Genomic DNA, 25957 nt, shown 5'->3' with positions numbered 1-25957 from the left:
GTGCATATTGAGAGTAATTCTTTGGGAAAAAAAATATGATTTTTCAAAAAAGCTAAAAACGTTAAAAAAAAAAAATCAAGAAGACCCCAAAACATTCTCAGCTAATTCATTGTAATAAGAGATTCTTTTCAATGTCTTCAATAATTTGGAATTTCATTATGCTTCAATTTGATGACTCTGCCTAGTAGCTGCTCCTTAGTTAGACTGGCCTGACGCCAGCAGAGCTGGCCTTCCACAACTCCAGGATCTCCAAAACGGCCCCAAAACGTTCCTCTTCCTTCCTGCACTCCACCATTAGCAGCTGAGATACAAACCAGACTTACCCACTTGGAGCACAGCAGTTTCAGAGGTGCTTTTATTTTTTAGCAACTGCAGAATAATCACAGAGCTTTTTTCTCTTTGGAGCTTACTGGGAACCAACCCGGCCCCTCCGTGCCCGGGGCTGAGGCTCTCACCCAGCTGCAGTGTCTCTCCCAACACGAGCACTTCTCAGACACAGTTGCCAAAAATGTTTGCCCAGGCCCTGCAGCCGTTCCCCCGGGGTGGGGATGGACCAACCCAGCAGCAGCTGGCACTTCAGACCGAGCTGTGCCCTCGCTCGGGGCTCCCTCCGCGCCCGGGGCACGGGGCTGCGGCCCCGCTCACATCGCCCCGCGGGCAGCGGGGCAGAGCAGATGCTGCCTGGTTTGAGTCATTCTCAGACAAACCTTGTGCTTCACAGTCCTCTGTGTGGAAAACTGATTCCTAATTTAACATTGTAGAATACTGTATAACAAACATTGATGATCACGGTACCTGCAATGGGTCTCCAGTTCAGTTTGCAGTCTATAGGTTTTTGTATTATGAGTGTCTCCTTGATTGGTTTTGCTAGTAATTCTGTAAATTGTACATTTACAATATGAGGTTTTTTTTTTTCCTTTTGTACAATTTAAAACTGATGCTTCACCTTTCATTTAATAAACTATTCAAAATCATGAGTATGATGAGCACCCTCTTCACTATAACTTTTTAAATGCCTCTTTGGACCATCACATCCTGTCATCCCACTGACTTCTAGGAATTCAAGGAATTAGTAAAGGAAGTGCTGACAGATAGTTTTCAGGTAGTCCAGGCTTCACAACCTGGTCCTGTACCACCACCTTACCCACTCAACCTCAGAGTGATGGAAAACCCTCCCTGGGCTTCTTTTCCATACCTCCACCATGGTGTGTTTTTGGTTGATCTGGGGGGTTATTGTGAGATTCTGTAAATCTGGGAAGGCCCCACACCTCTGGGAAAGCTGCACTGTTAGAACTTACAATTGCTTGAACTGTCACGAATTTTGAGAAGAATTTGCCTCTCCTGCCCTGCACGTCTGAAGTGACCTGGACCTCGTGGGAAGAAGCTGCAGTGGCAAAGGCTTGGAAACTGCAACAACCAGCAGGGCCAAATGGAGTTTACAGATTCCTGAAAAGAAATGTCCTCATTATTACCATGTATGAGAGCAAGGTGCTATTTCTGTCCCACCCAGGAATGATTTCAGCTCTATAGCACCACAGAAAACTGATTTATCACCTGGCCCACTACCTCAGGAAAGTCACCTGAGCCAGGAATGGTAACGAGATGCAGCAGGTGAGGAGCAGGGATAAGATTCAAGGTCTGAGCTGCTCCTGAGACACAGCCCAAATGCTTGTAAGTCATGCTCAGCTCCTGCTGCCCTGGAGAACACAGTAAGTAACCTGTCTTGCTGCCCCATTCGAGGGCTGCTCACTGCTGCGAGGAGTTTATGTTGTACCTCTTGTTTTTGTAGGTGACTGCAATTCAGGATCTCCAGTAGCATGGCCAGAGCAGCTTTCCAGCCTGTTTCCAGCATGTTGTGCTGGAAGAACAACTGCTTGGAAATGAAGAGAAAAAATCCAAACTGTTCTGCTGGCAAGGGACTGGAGAGGATGGAGGCTGTGGCACCAGTGAGGTCAGGAAACAACTAACAAAGCTGTCCTTTTCTCTCTGTGGCAAAGACCACTGCATTTCTCACTGTCTCCTCCTGACCCTGGGCAGGCTGCAGGAGCTGTGTGTGTATTGCTTCCCTTCCCACAGGGGAAGGCTTCCCTACAGCTTCGTGCAGCTCCTTCAGTGTGCTGCAGCCAGGACAGTGTGTCTGGAACCTGAGTGTGCTGCCTCCAAGGCATCCAAAAACCTCTGGAGCTGGGACTCGGACCTGAAATGCTCCTTTTGAACTGTGCTTTTAGATAGTTTTTAGTTGTTGCCTTTTTTCCCCGCAGGTTGCAGGCTCCAGGCTCCACAGCTGTACTCACTGCACGTACCTGGGAAGAGCTGCTCCCTGGGAAGTGGCCATCCTGCCTCTCTGCTCCTTCAGGCCCGTGCTGGGAGTGAACAGCAGCAGCTCCATGTGCAGGTAGGGCAGTGCTGTGTCTCCCAGTGCATCCCTGAGGTCACTCCAGGCCCTCCTGTGCCTGCAGCTGGTGCAGCAGGGCTAAGGGTGACACTGGCTGCTCCTCTCTGCCTTGGGGGCTGGGGGTCAAATGCAGCTTCTGCTGAGCAGAGCGAGCACAGGGCCCAGGGCTGAGCTGAGCTAACACCTACTGCAAGTCTGGCAGATAATCACAGAAAAATGAGGCCTCTGGAGGCCTCTGTTCCAGCCTGTGCTGAGGGAGAAGGATTTTCATGTCCCACCAGAACTGCCCTTTTTTGTTGCTTGCCCTTCAGGAGGGGGCTGGCTGCACCTTCTCTGTACCTCCCACCTGTGCCCCAGCCTGCAGCTCTGAGACCCACCTGAGACCTGGCCTGGAAAAGCTGTGCCTTGGACAGTCTGGCAGAGGAACACAACAGGTTAGTCTGGGATCCTGCAAGCCAGGCTCAGGATTCTCCTCTCTGAGTCTGTGGTGCAGGCAAGTAGAGTCAGACTCCAAAGATGCACATGGAGCTACACCTGAATGCAGGTCAGCAGGGAGAGGTCACTCAGCTCTGCCTCAGGGCCTATGGAATGAGGGAGCCAAGGGAATGTTTGACCTTGAGCAATTAGTAACAGCTCATCTGCTGCAGGCACAGCAGGGGCTGTTGATTATTAACCACCAGAAAGGTTTAGAGAGGTGAACTGGTCAGACCTCAGAATTAAATGAAATATATACTATGATTTATTGATGGTTATCAGCCAAATCAAAACCCAAAGAGCTATTTCCATTGCCAAGCAGACCTCCATTAACGAGAGAGTGCCAAGTCTCCCTGCAGGGCCACCCCTGCTCATCCTCACAGCGGGATATTGGCATGTTTCTTCCAGGGACTGGCCTGGGATTTACTGGCCAGCACGTCCAGGTCGTGGCAGATCCGCCTGCGGGTGGTGGAAGGCTGGATGATGTCATCAACAAACCCTGGAAAAATGGAAACAAGGAGAAACCAACTTGAGCAACCAGGGAAGGTTTGCTTCTGGGCCTTCTGACCTAGGCTGTAACATAAATTAGCAAAATCAAAACAATATTTGGAATAAGTAAATTCACAGGTTACAAATTAACTTAAAATAGCCTGGAAAGGAACTATTCCTGCATCAATAATTTTTAAATTTAAATTTGCAGTTACTACTGTAAAGCTAGAGGTCAAAACAGTGGAAAAATTTGCTCCAGAGTGTCCTGGGGCACATAACTGAACTGGATCCTGTCCCTTTCTTCAGGCCACTGCTCTGCATCCAGGGCTGTCAACCAGATTGGAAAAGCACCTGTGCTACAGAGGAAAAGTTGTGAAATGCTTTCTACCATATACAAAATTGAAGATGCACTTTTCAGAGCAGTCCCCACCTTTGACTAGGCTCTTTCCAGCTGAAGATGTGTGTTGTGTCTAGATGTGTTTGTCCTTCACATGCACAAGCTGTGGTTAAGCCTCACCTTTCTGACTCGGGTCTTGCCTCAGTAACTTGTTCATTAGCAAAAGGTTTCCTTAAAAGCTGTGTGCACTGAGAGACCCAAGCAGGGGACACAGTGGGGGAGACATCCATACCTCTCGTGGCAGCAGGAAAGGGGTTTGCAAACTTATCCACGTACTCCTGCTCCGCGTTGGCCTCCTTTCCTCTGAAGATGATCTGCACAGCGCCCTGGAACAGCGCGGTCGGTCAGGGCCATCCCTCTGCTGACAGCCAGGGCAGCCCTGGCCTCCCCACCCTCCCCACCACGGTGGGCTGCTCAGAGCAAGTCCCCCCGTCCCCTGTCCCCTCTGTGGTGCTGGGAGGGCGCTGGTGGCTGTGCCCTGGTGGGAGGGTGGCTGGGCTCACCTTGGCTCCCATCACGGCCACCTCGGCCGTGGGCCAGGCGTAGTTCGCGTCTCCTCTCAGGTGCTTGGAGCTCATCACGTCATAGGCACCACCATAGGCCTGGAACAGAACCAAGGATTCACTCCTGGGATTGGGATCTCACAGCAGCAACTGCCTACACCCCTCCTGCAGCTTCTGCCAGGCCAGAGACAAGAACTGGGGCTGAACTCTACCTGCAGGAGAGCATGAGCATCCCCACTGCTGCAACAGCCTCCTGGGACTGACACCTCTGCCACCAGAGCTCCAAGGGGGCAGGAAGGGGGCTGCTGGTCACCAGGACCATTGTCCAGGGCAGCACAGAGGGGTCAGTGTGTATCTGACCTGCAAGCCTCGACCTGCACATGCACTCACACCCAGCAGTCGGGGTGCCTCTGGAATTCCCTGGCCAGGGAGTGCAGCACTCGGGCTCTGCAGTGCTCCACTCTGCAACTGGAAGTGCTCCAGACAGCAGTGATGAACACACTGCAGAACTGCAGAGCAACCTGCAGTGCAGTCCCTGGCAGGGCAGGGCTGCAGGGCTGACAGGCACGGCGTGGGAACACTTGGAACAATCAGAGAAGGCAGAGAAAAAAGGAAAGTTCTTTTTTCTTTTTGCCATGATAAGCCAAAAGCCTCTCAGAAAAATGAGCAGGAGGGAGAAAATGAGCAAGGAAAAGACTAATCCTGTAAGGACCCAGAGCTTATGGAGCGTGGTGTCAGGTACCTTACAGAGAGAAAGGAAGAAATGAGGCAGATTGTGGCAGGAGGCTGTGAAGGAAGAGGCACCACATGAGTGTTAAACCTGCAGACACAGATGCTGTCAGTGCTGGGGTTGGAGGGGGAGGCTGAAGGGGCAGGAGGAGAGAAAGCAGATTTGCTGTGTGCAGATGGTGTGTCCTCAGCGAGACAGGCCTGGTGACATGGGACAGTCCTGAGTGAAGGCATTCCAGGGAGAAAGCAGGGCAGAAACAGGAGGTTTCAGAGGGGTGCAGAGACAAGAGGAAGGAAGGAACTGAGGTCTGGGAATAGAAGAAATGGGCTCTTGTGCCCTGACACAAAGAGGTGTTACCAGGTGGGGCAGATGGAGATGTGACAATGGGACACACAGACAAGGCTCCCTGGAACTCAAACTGCCACTGGTGGAAACAGGAACTCTGGAAGATCTCCATGGAATTATCCCAACTTACCTTCCTGGTGATGACAGTGATTTTAGGCACAGTTGCTTCTGCAAAGGCAAACAGCAGTTTGGCACCGTGCCGGATGATCCCACCGTACTCCTGGGCTGTGCCTACAAAGGACAAATATTTATTTCCCTCCAGGGAATTCGCAAAACCCCATCATCCATCACCAGCAGCAAACCTGGCCCCACCACAGCCTTGTGAACATCCTGGAGGAGGTAAGACCAGGCAGTGTCCTCTGTAAGATACCAAGCAGCTCTGCAAAGTCTCTGACCGAGAGCAGCACCTGTTGGTGTGTCAGGTCACAAAGCAACGCTCACCAGATGGTGCCTCCCTAGGAACAAAATACAGCATTTCCCAGACTCCACCTGTGACCAGCAGTGGGAAACACAGTCTACATTCACTGCTGGTCATCCTTCAGGCCAGCCCTAGTTGATGGTCCTTAAAGACAGAGGGATTCTCTGTAGGGATTCTCACAGCAGGTGCTTCTGGAGAATGGTCACGGGCAGCAAACAGGACTGTAAGTCATCCACATGTCCCAAACACAGGCTACCTGACTGCACTGGAACCAGCAATCCCATGGAACTTATTTCTAACATTTCTGAATTTCAGACTGCTGGGTATAACTCTACAGCCAATCTCCAGCAGTTTAATCCACCTATGGGCTTTTGCTTTCAGCACGTGAGAAACCTCCTAAGAGTACCTGGGATCATCTAATAGATGTGGGGGTTTTAATGTAAGAATTTTAAGTAAAAATTCTTTAGTGAGATTCAGTAACTTACCTGGTTTAATGCTTCCCCTCAAGTGTGATTTCAGGGTCTGATAATTTCTGCCTACACTTCACTTTAGTTCTTGCCTTTCCCTGCAGCCAGTGGGACCTGCCTGGGCACAGCTGGGACACTGGGGGCACTCGGGGGCTGGGGAACACTTGCAGACTCCAGGGTCTAATTCACATCTAGAACAGCCAGTCACTCAAAGTGCTTCAAGATCATTCAGTTATTTGAATTATTTACACTGGCACCCATGACCAATGAACATAAACTCTTTTCTAGCCACAGAGTCAGTCCCAAACTTGTTCTAACTCTGTATTTTTATCCAGCTACAGGTTATAGATGCCTCAGATGTCATCTCTGTGCACACCTATGAAACTGGGGGCTATTCAGGTGTTTGGGTCACTGACACTGAGATGTTCAGTGCACCACCACGAGCCAGTGTGACAGATTCCTTCTGTTCTGTACTGGACAGGGAGATGGGATGATGCCACCCTCAGAATTTGTTACGTGAGATTTCTAATGTTAATAATGGGCCAATCTTGCCAAACTGCTTAAAATGGAACAATTTAGGATCACAATCAAGCCTAAGGTCTCCTCTCTTTGGCTTTCTCTGTTTTATTTTTCTCCTGCTTATGTACTTTCAAACCAGTGTACTATCATGCAATATTAAGTCACTACTTTTATCAGCTGTATGGAGATAATTTGTACCTGGATTCCAAGCAGCTCCCCAAATGTGGATTCCTGTGGTGTCCCCTGAAGTGAACTAAGCTGGTGCCTGGCCCAGGTCACAGGAGGAAGGTGAGCCCACAGGGGGAGAGGAAGGTTCTGTGACCCCTCTGGTGTTGCCTCACAGTTAAAACGTGCCAGCTCCAAAGTGTTAAAGCAGGAACTGGAATGCTGGCCAGGGCCACTTCAGTGCTGTGATGGCTGGAGAGCCTCGAGGTGACCCGTGGTTTGTACAACAGCTCTGACATTGACTGGATCCTGTAACGTGTCTGTTCCTCTCATGGCCTGTTTTCTGAGGGGTCATGTTAACACTTCCTGCTCCCAGAGCCTGTGCTGAAAGCAAGCTCACTGCAGCCCTGTCCTTCCTCATGCACCTGCAGCCTCTAAACCACGGGCATTTTTAGCTGAGAAGGGCCTTGGAGCACAAGAGAACCTCTCAGAGATGCCCAGGGGGGGCTGTGGGTAACAGTCAGTGGCAACAAGAACATCCTTTTCCCCCACAGGTCCATCCTGTCACATCTCTGCCAGCAGCTGAGGCAGTTTCTCCTGCTGCAGCAAAGCCTGGACAGCAACATGTGCCAGTATGAGCTGAGTACCTGCAGTGCTGAGCAGATGTGGGAATGGTGCCACAGCTGCCACTGCTCCCTGCCCTGGGCCAGCAGTGCCAGCTCTCACCTCATCCTGCCCCCAGGGCTCAGGACAGGGTGCTGGGCTGCCTTCCCTGGCACTGGGGCAGCACAGCCTGTGCTGGGCCTTCTGCTGCCACAGTGCCCAGCACAGAGCTGTGGGACTCAAACAGCACCTGAACACACAGCTGAGCACCCAGAGGGGCCTGGAGTCTCCTTGGAATGCAGAAATCAGTGTAACTTCCCAGCACTTCTGGCCAGGGCAGCATCTCCAGGCAGGGCAGTTGTTGCCTTGGACAGGCCACAGTCACAGCTTTGGGCAGCAGGACAGAGCTTTCCAGAGCAGGATATCCCCACACCTGGCCCTGGCAAACTGGTCATCCCAGTGTCTCCATCAGGCTGCTGGAGATTCCAGCATTAACTGTGTGACCTGTCCCTCTCCTGGGACAGGAGCTGGGACACCAGCTGGGTGGGACACCAGCACCGTGCTGGGATCCCAGAACATGGTGACAGTAGCAGGACAGTTGGGCACCATTTAATTTTCCTGCAATTTTTGGCACATTTCACCATCCTTTTGTGATGATTCCTGTATTTAGAATACAGAGTTCCTGTCCCAAAGAGTGGGATTTGAATACCTGCTTATACAAGTCTACCACAGTCAAGGCTTTCTCACAGTTCTTAAAATGTGTTTTCAGCCCCAGGAGTGCCCTGCAAGGCCAGGCTCACCTGGCAGGAATCCAGGGACATCCACAAACGTGAGCAGGGGGATGTTGAAGGCGTCACAGAACCGGACAAAGCGGGCTCCCTTCACAGAAGAGTTTATGTCTAAGCACCCTGAAGTTCAGAACACAGAAAAAGGTGTTACCAATGACCTGCAGTAATTCAAGGCAACTCAAAAAATCACACTGTTTTAGCTGTAATGTCTTTTTTTTAAAAAAAGGAAAGGCTTATCTGGAGGTAATGTGGAGATAATGTGCCTGAAGTTTTCCCGGTTTAGAACTAAGATTACAGAACAAGCTACATTCAAAGGCTGATTTCATTTTTCTAACTCCTGTGCACAAAGACTTTCTGTCCCAAACCAGAGCAGTTTAATTACAATCTTGTCATTTAAAATATTTTTTCTGTAATTTTCTCTTCATTGGTCTTTTTTAGATCAGTCGTATTGAAAGGTTACAGAGTTCCCCATTAAAAAACCCAAAACATTAAACAGTCCAATAATATTTTGAGAAAGACCAGCATTTTTGGTAAACATGCTGCAAAGTGTTTCTGTTCTGTTTCAGTGCCATTTAGGATTATATTATGCACAATTATATTAAACCAAAAAAAATTTTGTATAAAAGCATCTATGTGAACCATTAAAAATAGTTGTTAAAATTGATATCAAGTGAAGATTAAATTAATATTAAAACCTTTTGTCTTGTATCTTGATAGGCATATCTTGTAAGGATAATAAAAGAATGAAACATCATACTTGGTCATCTGATCTTCCCAAACACGAAGCCACAGGAATTAAAACCAAGGAGTAAACCATAGAGTTCAGACTGGAGAAGGTCACTTCAGGAATTACTGAGTTAAAGAGAGCAAAGCAGGCAAAGCCCCTGGACAGTTTAAAAGGGTGATCTGTACCATTTGGTGTCAAGAGCCCCACACCTGAGGGTCTGAAGGCTTTGCACTGTTCTGGCTACAGGGAGATGACAAAAAAAGTCCCCTCACCCTGCAGAGGAGTTTTAGGGATTTTACTGCTGTGGAAGGAAGGGGGCAGTTCCCAGACTGTGGTTAATCCAGTGAATTGCAGGCTGCTCTTGCACCCCTGTGTGTGTGCTGGATGCAGCACTCTTGGATTACCTGGGAGTGAGATCACCCTGCTCTCACAGCTCTCAGTGAGGGTCAGGACAAAGTGGTGGAAAAGCCCTGAGAAGGAGCGGAACAGCACACAAACCAACCCAACCCCTGGAGCCAGATCCCCTTCCACAGCACAGCACAGACAAACAGGCACAGGCACTGCAGACAGTCCCACACTGCACTCTGACCTGATGCCACCTTGGGTTGGTTGCCCACTATCCCGACAGTCCGTCCGTTCATCCTGGCAAATCCAACCACGATGTTCCTGGCGTAGGATGGCATGATCTCGAAGAATTCCCTCTCATCCACAATCTGCAGGGGTGAGAGTCAGGCAGGGCCTTATGAGGACAGACAGATGTGTATAAATACACAGGCAAACACAAACTCTGTCACCTTAGGATGGGAACTCTTAAACCATTTCAGAACTTGCAGAATTTTGAAAGAAAGAAAGGGAGGGAGGGAAACCTTTTTGTCTTTGCAGCCTGTGTGCCAAGAATTAACTAGACCTTTATGACTGTGGTGAGCCTTTTTCCTAGCTTACAACAAACTAAAACTTTAAGTCAGATGTTAAGAACTTCTTTCTCACATCTTAATTAGTGGCAGACTTAAGGAACAATTTCCAGCGATGAAACAGCACCTCACGGAGCTCAGAAACGGCCACGGCCCCTGTAATCCCTCCCTGCACACCTGTGGTGGCTGCACTTCCCTCTGGGGCTGGAGCTGGGTGTGTGCCCTGCCCAGCGCCGTCCCCAGCGCACGGAGCACATCCCAGAGATCCCGCGATCCACGGAGCAGCAGCGACACCTACACTCGGCTGCTCCTGCCGGCATTCCCGGCCCCCGCCGGGCCCACACGCTGCACTCTGCCAGTCAGCTCCCTTGCCTCAGCCTCGGAAAAGCTGTGGAAAATGTAAGTATTTCTTTCCTTAATACATCTCGAAATCCCTGGGAAGGTTTGGGGTTTTTTTCCTAATTCACTTCAGGACTTTTTTCAATGCCACCTTTTAACTTTCAGTACACGTAGTGCTGAAACTCAGAATGGAAGGATCCAGAGATTAAAAATACCCTGAGCTTGCTTTCTGCACTAAAATGAGTCTAAATGCAGCCAGTTACAGACTGAATGTGTTGGCTGGATGCACAGTGGGGAGAGACAGTCAAAGCAAAGAGAAACTGTAAAGGTCCCACCAACACAGCTGGTGAGCTGCCTGTGTCACTCCTGGCTCCAGCAGCCCCCTAACCCTGGCTCAGCTGCTGCTCAACATCCCAGTGGAAGAAGGAGCAGCTGGGAATTTTAATATTCAGAATTTGGACTCTGAGGGTGCTCTACAGGGGCTGTAACAGCTTCAGGTGATAAAACTTCTTTTACAACCCTGTTCTCTGCCCGGTGTTTATAATGGATTGAGTTGTTAGACCTGGAAAAGTAAAGTACTCAAAATTAGGCAAGAGAATTACCAGCATTGCCTGTGCTGCTTTAATAAAACCTGTTATTTATACACTGGCTTTCAGATTTTTAAAAAAATTGTAGGATGTTCCTTCCCTGCCCCCTCCCCAGAGATCTGCCTCACTTAATGAAACACCAGCTCGGGAGTTTCCGAGTGCTTGACTGGTAATTTAAACAAATAAATGTATATTCTTGTACAGTGTGTGCACATAACTGTCTCTCAGCATAACCAGGGAAGGGTAAATCCTCGCAGGCACTCTGGGTAGTTTATTACTTTTATTAAAGAGTGCCAGAATTCAAGGCAGAGAGAACAAGGTGCAGGGAGGGGCAAGTGACAGAACTCAAGGGGAAGGGGCTTCAACCCCAGAGGGAAAACTGAACTACAGCCTCCCTCACCTGCACAGCTGTGCATGCAGCATCAGGGGTATCCTGAAAACAAACCTCAGAATTCCTTTCATTTGCTAAAATCTTTTGTTTCATGTGTTAAAATCTGTTTCCCCTGCAGTTCCTGTTGTCCCTTTACTCACGGCTACTAAACAGGTAAAAACGGCCACTTGTGAAGACTAAAATAAATAAATAAATAAATCCCAGTGTGCCTGTTCAGTGCCACTCTGCTGGTTCCTGACAGCCATTCAGCCCCAGAAGACAAGCCCTGCACTCTGCCCCCAGCCCTGCAGACTCACCGAGTGGATGATGTCCAGCATGTCGTAGGCTTTGGTGGATTCACTCGGGACCACGGTGTCCAGCTCGGGAACAGGGCGGTCACTGTGGAGAGCAGGGAGGGAGCCACGTCAGCCCAGAGCAGGTGGACACCAGGAGCACAGCCTTGGGTGAGTAATCCCACCTCTCAGACACTGCACTGGAACCTCCTCAGATAAGAGGAGAAGAACCAGTTCTCCCTGGCTGGGGCAGCCTGGCCCTGGCCCTGAAGGAGAGCTCTCTCCCACGGGCCCCTTGCTTGGGAAGGGCTCTCCTGGGACAGCAGGGACCAGCCCAGCCCTGGGGAGCTGTGGGGCTGCAGGGGGCACTGCTGGGACACGGCACAGCACCAGTGTCAGGGCAGGAGGGCAGAGCCTGCAGAGCTGAGGGGCAGCTCCTGTGCCAGCCCTGATCTCCTGCAGCCCAGGAGTGCACACTGACCCTCCCTGCCCACAAGGACACCTTGCCATGCCCACTGCCCCGGCCTCCAGGCATCCCTGGATGGGAACACACATCCACACTCAGTTTATTCCATGGCATGGCTGCATTTAAACATCTTTGCTGTTCCTGCCCTCAACAGGGACACACTTCACATGCAGCTCCCTGTCACAGCCACAGCATCAGTTCCCTCCTCCCTGGTCTTTGGATTCACTCACAGTCCCATGGGGGGTCACTTTTTAGGAGCCACCACTGAGGCTTCAGGGATCAGCATGTTTGTGCCATTCCATAAAAATACTGATCCGTGTTTGTTACAAATGGTGTTTCTGTGGAGTTCCCACTGAATAACTGTTGTAACAATGCCATGATTTAGTGCCTTTAGAACAGGACAGCACAAGGCTCTGGACACCCAATTTAAAACTGAAGGAAGGGACCTGCAGTTTGTCAAAATCAGCCAAAAACTCTTACTGAGCCCCGTGGCTGTGGCTGTGCTGCTCAAACCCACGGGGTGGGAGGCACAGCCCTCGCTGGGAGGGGAAGAGATCCAGCTATTAGTGGAATAAAGGGGACAGCAACACTTCAACTGCTTCTTCCACAGGATTACCAGTATTGCAGGCAAATGCCTCCATAAAACAATACAAAAAACCCTTAATCTGATGAAATTAAACTGACTTTAACAGACTAAACCCCAACCTACAAAAGATTCTAAAACTTTCTTGTCCATAAAGTAGATAGAGATGTGCTTCAGATTCTGCCTGTGACCTGTGGTGCCCCACAGGATAAGCAAAGTGGAAAAATTAAATCAGTGCTCCCATAAATTCACAGTGCTGTGGAGTGCTGAGGGAAATTCTAACAGCATTAAAATAAATGACCATCATCAAAATGAAGACATTATCCAGGATACTACGTTTGAAAATCTCCTTCAAACCACTCTGGACAGAGGACACCTGGAGCTCACTGCTGGAGCCACTGGGGTTGAGAACTGTGCCTCTGACAGATCCCACAGCAGGGAGGAACTGCTGCTCCTCATCAGAGCCCGTCAGAGCCTCACCCACAGGGACACTGGGTTCATTCAGTGCAGAAGGGAAACCACTCTTGGTTTCCAGGAGCTGGCAATAACCTCCTCCAGAAAGTCAAACTTTTACACATGCAGGTAAAAATCACACCATAGAACACACCAAATGTCCTGACCCAGAACCCTCCAAAGGGAGGGGACATTCACCATTACACAACTTGCCTCTGGAAGGAACTTCCACCCCTTTGGAACCCAGGCCACTGACAACAAAAACTCCACCACGTTTCAGCAGCCAAGACTGACATTTTTCAGCACCAAAAAGAACTTGCCTACCTAGAGAGACAAACAAACACACCAAACAGCCCCACCAGCCTCAGGACTTCACACTGAAGGCAAAGGTAGGTTACATTTGATTTGCATCATTTGTGGCAAGTTTCTGTGGTGTGAAAATGATGCCATAAGAAAGCAATTCCTCTAGAGAAATGGGCTGGGGCTGGAGCACCCTGAGGATCAAACACATCAATCCCAAGCAAAAGGAGTCTATTAAGATGTCAGTATGTCCAGATGAAATAATACCAATCTATGCATTAGGACCACAAATGGGAAAAATATTGGAGATGCTGCTGTAAAACCAGGAAATTTAACAATTAGATCTGTCTTCACATGTATAAAGGCTACTAAATTGAAGTTCTTAGTACAAATGGCATTCATTATTCTGTGATCCTCTAACAGTGTATCAAGCTGTCTCCCTTAAGAAATAATGAGCTAATCTCTTATACATTAGGAGCTACAACATAACTTGACAGCTTCTCACAAGAAAATAAACCGCCTGTTATACAGTACCTTGATTTTAAAAATGGACTGTTGTTTCTATAATGAAATAAAATACCATAATCGAGTCTACAGAGAGTGATTATCCAAGAACAGCTTGTTGAATTCTTAGAAAGACCACGATAACCTCAAAAATAACCCCCAGACTTACCAAATAATACAAGAGATTTACTTTGGTTTATCACTATCAAACCAGAACAGTCTTAGAGATCAACACCTTAGAAAAATGTATGACCAGTAACTAATTGACCTGTCTGACCATGCTCCAAAAGGAACTGGTGAATTTATTTATCCAAAAGTGAACAAAGTATTTCAGGTGATCTGTAAACTCACCCAAAACCATCTCCCCAAACAAACTGTTGCAAAGCCACTGAAAAGCACAGTGAGGCATGAAGAGAATAACCTCCCTGACTGCCACGTTGAAATGTTCATGCATGCAAGGCCCCAGGACACACCACACACGTGTGAGGAACTGGAAGGAGCAGACTGAGGTGCCACTCCCACCCAGGGGAGGGGCACAGCTCTGAGGGCTCCCTGCGGGAAGGGCTGACCTGGGATGTACCCAGACCTTGGGTCAAAATGCTTCTCCTGCCCTGCCAGTCTCTGCCTGTGGCAGTCCCAGCAAAGCTGTCCCCTCAGTGTCCCATGTCCCTCCAGCTCCTGGAAAAGTGCCCTGATAAAAGTTCACAGGGTGACTCTTGTTCCCCCTGGCAGGTCTGTCCTGTGTGACGTTGTCAGCTACACCACAAGTCCCTGACACATAAAGCTTCTGCCTCCTTGTGCTTCCCCACCTCCAGCCCTCACAGGCAGAGCTCACCCAACAGACACAACTGACAACACAAGGCAAGGCTCCCCACTCGAGCTCACTGTTTTCTCCTCACTCACTGCTTCCAGGCACCCCCTGTGCAGAGGTGGCTGCTCCCCCTGCTCTGCACACAGAAATTCCTGCTCGGGACACTGCCACACCCTGCCAAGGTGCCAGCACACAGCACTTGTGTCTCTGCACCCCTGGGGCCACAGAAGCCCCGGCCCTGGGTGTTCAGAGCCATCTGCTCTCACCTGGGATCGTGGCACTCACACACCGGGGCGGGGTCACGGTTGCTCAGAGGTAAATAATTAAAGAACTCCCGGAGGTTCAGCAGAGCATCGATGTCGTTCTCAAAGGCTCTGTGGGCAACTCCTGCACAGAAATGGCAAAGCAGGTTTGGAAGTTACTGTGCAAGGTTTCCTTTTCAAATATATCCCAATAAAGATACAAAGAAGCCACAGTAAAAATCTTTAAACCTGAGCCATGAATAATTGGGAGCCTTAAGCCACCAAATCTGACCAGCTAAAAATACCTAGAAAACGTGTGGCTATATCAGACTTCCTCTGTAACAGGTCTGGATTGTTGATCTCATGTTTAAAATAATGTGAAGTGGTTTATCAGCTGTCACAGCCTAGCTGGGTCCAGCCTTCTGGAATTCTGTTCAGGTTACTGTGCTGCACTTGAGCACCACAATTTCTTTACAATAGCTGGATCTGGGCAGCATCTGTGTGTTTGGTTTTGGTTCATCATCAGCTCAGTTCACACAGAATTTGAGATCTCACAGTCATTTGAGCCGTGAGAAGATTCATGACTCAGAGTTTTCCCAGAGGGACAAAATGAGGAAAAGAAGAGCTCCATCTCACACTGCCACTCGTTTGGAGTTGAGCACTTCAATCAATCACGTCTGTGAGCAAACAAGGGACTGTTGAGAACCTTTCAACTCATGCAAATTTCTGGAGAACAACCAAATAAAAACCCCACCCCAGGCCAGCTTTGCTAAGCCCTGCCCTTTGACAGTCTCTTCCCACTTGTAGGATCTTCTGTGGATTTGCTACTTTCTCTTCCAAATCCCAGACCTCTCCCACACTCCCACTTTTCCTGTTTAGTGTTCCATTACTCAAACAGACCCTCAAGAGAGCCACATACAGAGTAAGAACTTGTTCTTAAGCAGAGCTTTATCACTTCAGACTACTCTGCATGAGCCAATCAGCAGTTTAGCCAGAACACCTCTGTCATTCCTGTGAACACAATCAGCCTGTTAAGGAAGCCCCAGCTCTCACCAGACACAGCAGTGTGTGTCTTGGCCCCCCCGAGCTGCTCCTGGGTGACATCTTCATTGGTGACAGACTTCACCACATCAGGGCCGGTGATGAACAGGTAGGATGTGTCCTGGGCAGGGGGAAAAGCAGAAACCCACAGGGAATGCAAGAGCCAAGGCTGAAAAGCACGAGGGGAACAGCCACAGTCTCCAGACACTTTCCCCAGAATAAGAGCAGAACAGAGGGAAAGTTTCTTAAAAGTCCTGCATTGCATTAAAAATCCACTAAAAATGCAATTATCCTCAAGCTATTTGGGAAAGCATTTCTTGCCTTTTCATGCAAAATAAACTTGATCCAAAGCAAGAGACCATCTCAAAAAACACCCATTCCCACGTGGTGAGTTGGTATCTGACAAGGTCCCCAGCAGCAGGTCCTGGCACAGCATCTCCACCCTTACCTTGACCATGAATGTGAAATCAGTTAAGGCAGGGGAATACACAGCTCCACCAGCACAGGGACCCATGATGAGGGAGATCTGGGGAACCACCCCAGAACACAGAACATTTCTCTGCAATAGGAAAAAAAGACATCTGGTTTTACCAGCAAAGTGCATCTTTATATCTGTGCCCAGAGTCTGCAGGAATTCACAATCATAAACAGAATCGTTTTATTTCCTGGGAGACAAATATCTGGAGGCAATGCCTTGATGCAAGTAGAACCCAAATGATTTTGTTGCTTCTGTTCTGCTCCTTTCTGTTCCTGTGCACTTGATTTCCTACACACCATGGAATGACTGCAAAGGGAGATGGAATGAGTGACCTCAACAGATGCTGCAGGGGCAAAAACTGCACTGGGGAGAAGTGGATGTCCCTGAAATTTGAATGTGATCAGAGACACATATAAGCTGTACTGACCAGCTGTGGCAGAGGTTGCTGCACCAGCTCAAGTGCACACAGAGGTGAAGGGGTGCTGCCCAGCACAGAGGGTGTGGTGTCCAAAAGCAGCACCTGCACTGCTCAGTGCTCAGCTGGACCACAGCTCACCCTGGAACTGCTCCTCCCACACTGACTGTCAGCATCTGACTTGTCCCCCCCACCTGCTCACATTCCTCCTGAAGGCACAACCACGATGTTCTGTGCACACACTCCAAAGCAGTTATGTTTTGATAAGCATATAAAACAATGTCAGCACGGGGGGAAAGAGCAGCAGCGTGTCTAGAGGAAAAATTCCTGCATTAGCCACAAAAATCGTGTAGAAACATAAAACTTTCACCAGTCTGATATCAAGGCTGGATATCCCCCACCAGCAAGGTTAACACTGTACTGCCCACTTCTTTGAACAGAAACCTCTGACTTGCAGCCCTTTTCCCCCCCACACTGACCTCCCATCCTGACAGAACAGGCACTTGCTGCTTCTGATTTGAGCTTCTCAAGTTTTTTTCAAGTGCATAGTGTTTGATTTACTCTAAGTCCCTCTTTCTGCAGTGGAAATCCTCCCCCTTTTACCAACTCTACTGAAAACAAATCTGCTGTGTGGAACTGTTTCCATGTCTGCACTGCAGAGGAGACACAGGGACAGCTGGAGGGGGGTTACAACCCCCTAACAAAACCCTGAATTATGGTGCCCACCTTTCTCAAGCTCATAAATGTTCAAAGGAATTCCATCCTGATATAGGCAATTGATAATTTAGATGTAAACCAAAAAGTTAAATAGTTGTTTGTGACTGTCTTCCAATTAAACAAATTGCCTGTTCTTTGTCTCTCATGACCAAAGCCTCTCCTTGGACCACAGAGCTTTGCAGGGCTCAGCATCACCCTTGTTTAACACCTGGACCTGAGCAGCACAGTGATCTGCCCAGAGCCAAGAAAAGAACCAAGGTCTGGGTCTCACGAGCTGCTTTAGCCATTGGCTGAAACAGAGTGATAACCTAAAGTTTACTTACAAACAGGCTCAAGTAGGGACAGACTTTGTCCATCTCCATGGGTGCCAAGCTCCCTGGGCACCCAGCAGCCCACTCACCAGGAATATGTCTGCATAGCCTGCCAAGGACTCCACTCCCTCCTGGATCCGGGCTCCTCCGGAGTCGTTCAGCCCAATCACGGGAGCTCCCACCATGGCAGCCTGATCCATGATCTGGGGATGGACACAAACCCCTCCTTATGACCCCAAAGCAACACACCCCAGAATGTGCATCCCCGAGAACAAAAATCCATATGTGGCAGGATCTGAAGTGCCTGCTCAGCTTCTCCTTTATTCACATCAACTCTCAGTCTCCAACTCTCCCTGAAGTTCACGTTTGGCCTCAGTCAGGCTGGAGGGGACAAGACACACCGTGAATCTCTCCCAGGACCTTTAGTATTTCTCTGCCTTGCCAGCCCTGCACCTCCACACTCAGCACTGGGTTTGGGTGATGCACAAAGGGACACTGCTCTGTGAGTGACTCAGTCACAGGAGCTGGACCAGAGAGGGCCAATCCATCCCTGTTCACAGGGGGCCTGCACTGCACCTTAAGCGCCCCCTCATCCATGTCTAATCTGATCCTCCAAGTTTATTGCAGTGGTGATGTGTAATCTCCTAAGCACTATATTCTAATGCTTGATTATCCCTCTTACAAGTTCTTTGGGAAGACTAAACTAAATCTTTGCTCTGGAAATTCAGAAACATTCCATTTCTTTGATACACAGCAGTGAGGGAGAGCAGTTAACTCCTGCCTGGCCTTCACCTTTGGGAACATTCAAAAACCCCAAGTCTTCAGCCTTCATATTCCCCTTCACAGTTCCAGGCCAAGCACCATTCACTCAGTCACACTGATCTCTCTACATCCTTTTTTTGAGGTCTGATCATAAACAATACTCCAAAGAGAGGCTTAAGTGGGAGGATTGAATTCCTTACATTCCTTGCATAAACTATTCCCGATTATTGGATTCCAGTAAGATGTTTGCCATTTTGATAACACTACATCACTAGCACATTATGTTGAGATCTGTTTTAACATCAAGCTCAGCTTCAGCTCCTAAATAACCTTCTGTAAAATCACACATGGTCAGTCAATCCCCATTCTGAATTTCCAAGTTGCTTTTCCCTGCCCACTATTGGCCCTTTCAACCACTGTTACAAAATCGTATCCTATTTCAGACAATCTTACACTTACTAAGAGTTTTACAATTCTAGTCCTGTCTCTCAGAGTGCTTGTAGCATCAACCTTGAATTTTATATTGCCTAGAAACACAGAAACCATACTAAGTCCCACTCAAGCCACTAGTGCCCAAAATTCCAGCCTGAACATGGTTCTGTGTAGTTCCAGGGTGATTTGTTCCTACGAGCTGTCATTCTGTGGAAAACAGGGGTTCTTGCTGCTTTGTATCCTTAATGTCTACTTAAAAGCTGAAATATCCTGGTGGTAGACACACAGAATAGCTTCACAATTTAAATGCAATCCCAAATTTCCAACAGATCCACGTGGGCTGCAAGCAGTCTGTGAGCCAAGACTACCCTCGTTTGCTGACAGGGACATTACACAGGCAATGAGCAAATGCCTCACTGAAAATCCCTGGAGCTGACATGTGTTGCTTCTTCCTAGAAAGCCTGTTGTCCTATTAGAGCAGATTAGTGAAACAAGTTCACTGACACTTTGTGCTGTTTCCCAGGGACTTATTTATGCATTATTTATTTATTTCAAGGCCTTTCTAGACAGTGAAGTTCATCCTAAAACACACAAAGACTGAGGCCCAGAGCAGCTGATGCATCCAGAGCCTTCAGACTCTGGGGCCCACCACTGACACTGATGCTCACCAGGAACAGCACCAAGCAGCAAGGACTCACACTTTTCCCTAGTTCTGTGATCAGCACTCTCCCTGCTGCTTTAGAAATAAGAGATCAAAAAAAACAGCTGAAAACATCCAATCCCATACCATCCCTTCCCAATACAGACCCTCAAAGCTCCCATGTGAAAGGATAATCCAAGTCTTTCCCAATATTAAGGTTTGGTAAAGCCAAGCTGTTCTTATCTAGCCCAAAGGCTTTGCGTTTTCAATTTTTACACCCCTCACTGCTGAGGTGCCTATGCCAAAAAGTAGTTATTTCCACAGGAGAAAAGGCCTTGTGCACAAAAATCTTTGTTTCTGATTCCACAGCAAGAAAACTCAGGAAGCTTTTCCAGCCCACAGCACTCAACACTCAGGCATGAATAAGTTCTTGTGTCCCCAGCCCTGGGATTCAAACAGCAGCTTTTCCAGGGAGACAAGCAGCCAAACAGGAATAAATAGCCACAAGTGCCTGATAACAGCAGCTCTGAGGATCAAGGTGACCTCCGAGTTGTAAAAATGTTTATCTCCAGACTGTTTACTGGTTACATTTGCTTTTTATAAATATTGTACACTTCCACATCCCACTGTTTATAGGAAAAAGCTGCTCCCAGCTCATTTCACATTTCTCCAGTAGTGACTAGTTAATTTATATTTGTACTTGGCAAGTCTCTCGTCTTTTGTAGCACAACTTAATTTCAACACAGTGTGTGTTACCTGCAAAAGCTCTCTTACCCTGGAAAAGCTTCCAGAGGGTACCTTCCTGCCCTCCTGTGTGTTCCCACCTGAACTGACAGGAGGACACAGGTGTGGTCAGGCTGCCATGGCACCAGAGTCAGTCACAAAACACTGGCACCCGAGTCATTATCACAACGAGACTGAAAAGAGGATGCCGACAATTTTTTGGGTTATTTTCCCCAGTGAAGTATTACCTTGCAGATCTTCTGGGCATGAGCTCCAGATAAACTGCCTCCAAACACAGTAAAATCCTGGAGGAAAAGCAAATTTCCAGATTAGGAAAAGAATCATTTCAGTAGAATGCTGTCAAATACTGCAAGTAAACCACACAGTCCTACAGTGCTCTGTGTTTGGTGTGCTGCCCCAAAACAAGTGACTCCCTCAGTGCAGCCTGGAGATCAACCCAGCTCAGTCCAACCCTCCTTTCATAAAATAATAAAAACCTGACCACGTGTCACCATTCTGTATTCATGAGTTATGTCAAGAGTTGATTGATCTTTTAGGGGGGCCAACTCTGACTGTTGGTGCTACCCATGGCCTGAGAGTCAAGATCTCTGTCTAATGAGCAACACGAGGCCCTGGACTGATCCAGAGGGAAAAGGGGACATTTACACCTCCTGGCACCAACAGAGCCCAGAGCCAACCTGTGGTGAGGTTCTCTGGTGCATTCCCACTGAGTCTCATTCTCAAAGAAGCCCCAAAAGCAGGGGACAGCTCAACTATGACTAGCAGCTGACCCAAAGAGGAAGGAGCATCTCAGGTGGCAGCTGAATTTGGATGGGGAAAAGGTCATTAAATATAAATATAAAAAGAACGGGGTATATCAGGAAGGGGCACTTTTAAATGCTTTTAATATAAAAAGTGCTCCCTGTGTTCCTGTAAAACCAAGGTTTGTGTCAGGCCCCTCTCTGAAGTTCAGGCCCACACAACAGTGTCCCTCCTTGGGAGAACCACACAGCCAAGACAAAACAGGCAGGGTGCACGACTGGCTCCAAGGTCACACAGCAACAGCCACTGTGGCCATAAGGGCAAACAGAACAAAGGCTACTTTGTGGCCCAGAACAGAGCAGCACTTACCAATGAGCTGAAAGAAAGCCTTTCTTTCACAGTGGTAATGCTAACCAAGATAGGTCTCTGCCTCTGATGTTTCCTCTAAAATATTTTTTTTAATTTTAATATAAAAACTATATTTTAACATAAAAAGTGTATTTTATCTATTTACAAGCTATCTGTCACAAGCTCTTTTGGTTCTTCTCGGCTGAGGGTGCCCTTCTTCCTCCCACAGGATCTTAGGTCCAACTTATTAGATCTTAGGTCTAACTTATTAGATCTTAGGTCTAGCTTATGCTTACAGGTAGCAGGCAAACAGGGGCATTGCTACATGGCCACACTGAACTAGTTTGACTTTATTTCAGAGGATAAGTCCATGCTATTCACAACCAGCAGCAAAGCCATACCTGGCTGAAGACATAGGCCAGCCTGCCATTGATGCGCCCCCGGCCCGTCACCACACTGTCCCCAGGGTACTGCAGAGAGAGCAATTCCAGAGGGTCAGCAGGAACACTGAGGCAGCAGTGATGGCCACCACAAACCCCACAAACTCAGCCCCAGCCAAACCAAAGACTGGCTGGCTCCCTGAGAGGACTGGCCTTCCGTGTTTGCAGTGGGGGCTGCACAGGGATCTTCCCCAGCCTTGAAAAGGAAAGCTAGAAGTAACATCCTATTTGTTGTGTATTAGTGTAAAAATCAGTGCATTTAGCAGTTTCCCTTCAAATTTCAGCACATCTGGAGTCAAGGCAATCATGTCCTTAGAGACAGGACGTGCCTTTTATTAGGACCTGATGTTTCCGAAAGAATGGACACAGCATATAAATCATTGAGGTTTTGATACAGGATAAAAAACAAACCTGGAAAGGTCAAAAAATATAATTACAGTCACTCAAATGCTTCAACTCGACCTGTCCCGTTTTTCACCCTGTAAATAATGGAAGAAGAAAGAGGTGGAAGAGGAAATGGAACCTCTGAGTCTTAAAATGTGCTCAATCTATGTTGTCTCACTTTCTAGTAAAGAAAATATACAGAAGAAAAGAAAACAGTAGAAAAGAAACTTTACTGGGCTGCCATCAAGGAATTTCAGGCACTGAAATGTTTTTTGTTTGGTATTGAAAAAAAAAGAAAAAAGAAAAGTGTCTGGTGCAGGGCCCACTCTGAGGCCATTTATCCCAAGGTGGCCTGTCCCCAGGAGGGTCACACCTGCCTGAGGACTCTCCCCAGGAGGGTCACACCTGCCTGGGGACTGTCCCCAGGAGGGTCACACCTGCCTGAGGACTGTCCCCAGGAGGGTCACACCTGCCTGAGGACTCTCCCCAGGCTGCACACACAGCTCTGCTCCCAGCCCAGGGCTCCTGGCACACAGAGAGCAGCAAACAGACCCGCACTGCCAGCCAGGTCCCAAAGCCCAGGCAGTTCCCAGAGCAGCCTGGATGGCAGCACAAGTCTTACCCTCCCTCAGAAAGTTCCAGGAACTCCAGGAAATTCAATGCTAAACTAATATTCCAGCTCACTGGCCACAGCTGGGTCAGCTGTTGTGAAACTGGGCTCTGCAAACACAAGGTGCAGCTCTCTGAAAGGGGAATTCTGAAGGACAAGGAAGACATTAACCCTCTTGCCACACTCGGGGCTCTCCTGCTCCTCACTTTCATGTTATGGTGAGAGACTTTGGGGAGCCATGGATTTTCCCTCTGTGGGAGGAATCCCATGTGAAGAGCACCAACAAAGCTCTGCAGCCTCCTCTACTGTTTAAAATATGAACCTAAGCAATACCCAGGGAGGCATTAGAACCAAACAGGTGACCCTGTAAAAAAAGGATCAAGTTTAAACAATGGAGAAGTAAACTATGTAAGCTGTTAAATGGAAACTGAGAGTAATTAAAGCAAATTTGCAAAACAAATTCGTAAATGAAAAGAAAACAAAACAAACAAAAGAAATTGCATGCCCATTTTCAACCAGTGGGCTGGCTGCACGGCACAGGACACTGAAGCAAGAGTTACAGGAGACAAAAGTACCTTATTCTTACTAGAGTCCATCCCAAAGTCAGCACATCTGTGTTCCACAAACATGTCATATTCATCAAAACTGTCGGGGTCCAAGAGCAGCAGAATTCGTTCCCTTGCTGTCAGCTTTCCCTGCAACAGAGCAAGCAACAATTAACGGAGCCATCAGGTGGTTCTGGCTGTTTGCTGACCCCCAGCAGATGCAGTTTAATCAAACAGAGCCTCACTTATCTGCTACATTGGGCCCATTAAGCAACTGCAGGCCCCCAAAGCTGGAAATGGCCTATATAGTGATTATCCTCCTGAAAAACAAGCATAATGCAAGCCAGACTCTGAAAAGAAGGCTGACTGTTGGAGCAGCACCACCACAGGAGAAAGGAAACAATCTCAGAGACTTTTCAACAAGATATAAAAGCATCACGGCTATTTTTGCCTACACATTTAAATGCTGCTATTAAGGCCTTTGTTCTATTCTTAACCATGGAGCCCTTCCACAGCTAAACCAGTCCTTCCCAACTGCTCAGGGCTCAATTCACCACACTCCACGTTGGACTGCAGTGAATGAGAGGAAAAGGGAAGTATGACAGCCTGCAGGGATCTTCTGACAAAACCCTCTTGTGCTGTTTGCTGCTGGACACTGCTATGGGCACAAGCAGGGTAAGGGCCAAGAACTCCATGAATTGACCAGATATGCAAATCCCTTACTCAGTGACACGCAGCAACAGATGACTGCAAAGTTCTTTATATCTTCAGCTTCCAGCAAAGTTACTGCCAACCCGGGTAAGCATCTGTCTGCAAAGGGAGGGCACCTGGATTGTCTTCCTTAGGGGATGGTGTGACTCTGCACCAACAGGACATTAAAACACAGCTCAGGCTCTCTACAAAACATCTGACCAGTGGGCCAAAAAGTTTATGAAAACCAGCAAAGGCAGGAAGGCCTAAGGTGAGCCATAGATCTAATTTATATAAAACATAAGCTGTTTGAGAGCCCTAGACAGGCAGAAACGCTTGTTTATTGTGTGTCAGTGTCCTGGACGTAACTCAGTGAGCATGAACTCACTTCAGATGTTGTATATGTGAGAGGGAAACTGCTGACACTGACCACTGACTGATCCTTCACAGGAATGGCCATTCCCACCTCCTTGGTGCCTACAAGTCACTGTGATACCACTGGGGCCTTGCACCAAACCCAAATGGTATCCCAGCAAGAAACAATGAACACAAATAGGAAACCTCTGTGTCACTCCAGCCAGCACTGCCCACATTCTGAACAGAGGCGGGAGATTAAAGACCCAGCTGTTGTCATCCCTCCCATCTGTCTTTACCTTATTTCCACTCCTCTACTCTTTGCTCTCATCCCTCAGAAGATCAGCTTACATCTGTAAGAGCAGTGTAAAGATGAAACTGTGCTGGATGGTGATTCCAAACCCTGGGCAGTGTTAAGGTAGAACTTACCATCCCACGGCAGGCATAACTTGCCATTTCTGCGTCCGCTACCCCCCCACGCACATTACAGAGCACCCTGAGGCAAAGGTACTAGCACCGGAATTGTTCTTTTTGCCGCCCGGGCTTCCAGGCACTGCAGTGTCTGACGCCTCCTGAGCAAAGTTCCCTAGAAAGGGGCCTCTGTAGCTGCCCCGAGGGTCCCCAGCACGGAGCGGCCCGGCCGGGCCCGCGGGGACACCGCTCCTGCCTGTCCCGGGCCCGCGGGGACACCTCTCCTTGGCAGCACCGCTCCTGCCGGGCCCGGGACCCCTGGGACGCCTCTCCTTGGCAGCACCGCTCCCAGGCGTGCCGGGCACTGAGGGGCACGGTCCCGCCTGCCCGTGGCCCGGCAGCTCCGCTCCCAGCCGTGCCGGGGCCGTTCCCGCGCCGCCCGCGGCTCACCCGCTTGTGCTGGGCGTCGATGCGGGCCTGGCCGCCGCCCAGCAGCGCGGCGCGGCGCTTCTCCTCGATGCGCTGGGGCACGGGGGGAGGGCGGGCCCCCGAGGCGGCCCGGGACAGGCACAGGGACGCGGACACAGGCAGGGCTGGCCCCGCCGCCCGGCACAGCACCCGCACCGCCGCCATGGCCCGCACAGCCCAGCGGCGCCTGCGCGCCCGCCCCGCCCCGGCCCACACGGACAGCGCCGGGCACAGACACGGCCCCGGGCACAGACACGGCCCCGCTCCGCGGGCACGGCCCTGGGCACAGACACGGGCACAGACACGGCCCCGCTCCGCGGGCACGGCCCCGGGCACAGACACGGCCCCGGGCACAGACACGGCCCAGGGCACAGACACGGACCCGCTCCGCGGGCACGGCCCCGGGCACAGACACGGCCCCGGGCACAGACCCGGGCACAAACACGGCCCCGAGCACAGACATGGGCACAGACACGGCCCCGGGCACAGACACGGGCACAAACACGGCCCCGAGCACAGACATGGGCACAGACACGGCCCCGGGCAC

General features: G+C 49.2%; 1 protein-coding gene and 1 long non-coding RNA gene across 4 annotated transcripts; one reads left to right on the top strand and one right to left on the bottom strand.

The window, feature by feature from the left end:
• Positions 1-1080: 1080 nt before the first annotated feature.
• LOC127468856 (uncharacterized) lies at positions 1081-3786 on the top strand. Its single transcript, XR_007903688.1, has 3 exons — positions 1081-1951; positions 2262-2829; positions 3665-3786. It is a non-coding gene; the product is annotated as an uncharacterized LOC127468856 (long non-coding RNA).
• On the bottom strand, positions 3112-25598 carry PCCB (propionyl-CoA carboxylase subunit beta). 3 transcript variants are annotated; one of them, XM_051782445.1, is made up of 15 exons: positions 25393-25598; positions 23518-23637; positions 21910-21978; positions 20647-20703; positions 17931-18044; positions 16369-16479; positions 15933-16041; positions 14904-15024; positions 11545-11626; positions 9610-9733; positions 8306-8413; positions 5464-5564; positions 4259-4357; positions 3988-4081; positions 3112-3368 (listed from the first exon to the last, which is right to left on the bottom strand). In XM_051782445.1, the coding sequence occupies exons 1-15, from the start codon at positions 25573-25575 to the stop codon at positions 3247-3249; spliced, it is 1614 nt and encodes a 537-aa protein (XP_051638405.1). In that variant the 5' UTR covers positions 25576-25598; the 3' UTR covers positions 3112-3246. The 3 variants fall into 3 exon arrangements, with proteins under 3 accessions (XP_051638405.1, XP_051638404.1, XP_051638406.1); XM_051782444.1 differs by lacking the exon at positions 3988-4081; XM_051782446.1 differs by lacking the exons at positions 3988-4081; positions 25393-25598 and adding an exon at positions 23733-24806.
• Positions 25599-25957: the final 359 nt, after the last annotated feature.

Source organism: Manacus candei, unplaced genomic scaffold, assembly GCF_025592945.1.
Source record: "Manacus candei isolate 608988 ecotype Guabito, Panama unplaced genomic scaffold, ASM2559294v1 h1tg000015l, whole genome shotgun sequence".
In the NCBI taxonomy this organism is placed as follows: domain Eukaryota; kingdom Metazoa; phylum Chordata; class Aves; order Passeriformes; family Pipridae; genus Manacus; species Manacus candei.
The sequence above is the reverse complement of the archived record's forward strand: the minus strand, read 5'-3'. Positions and strand labels throughout refer to the sequence as shown.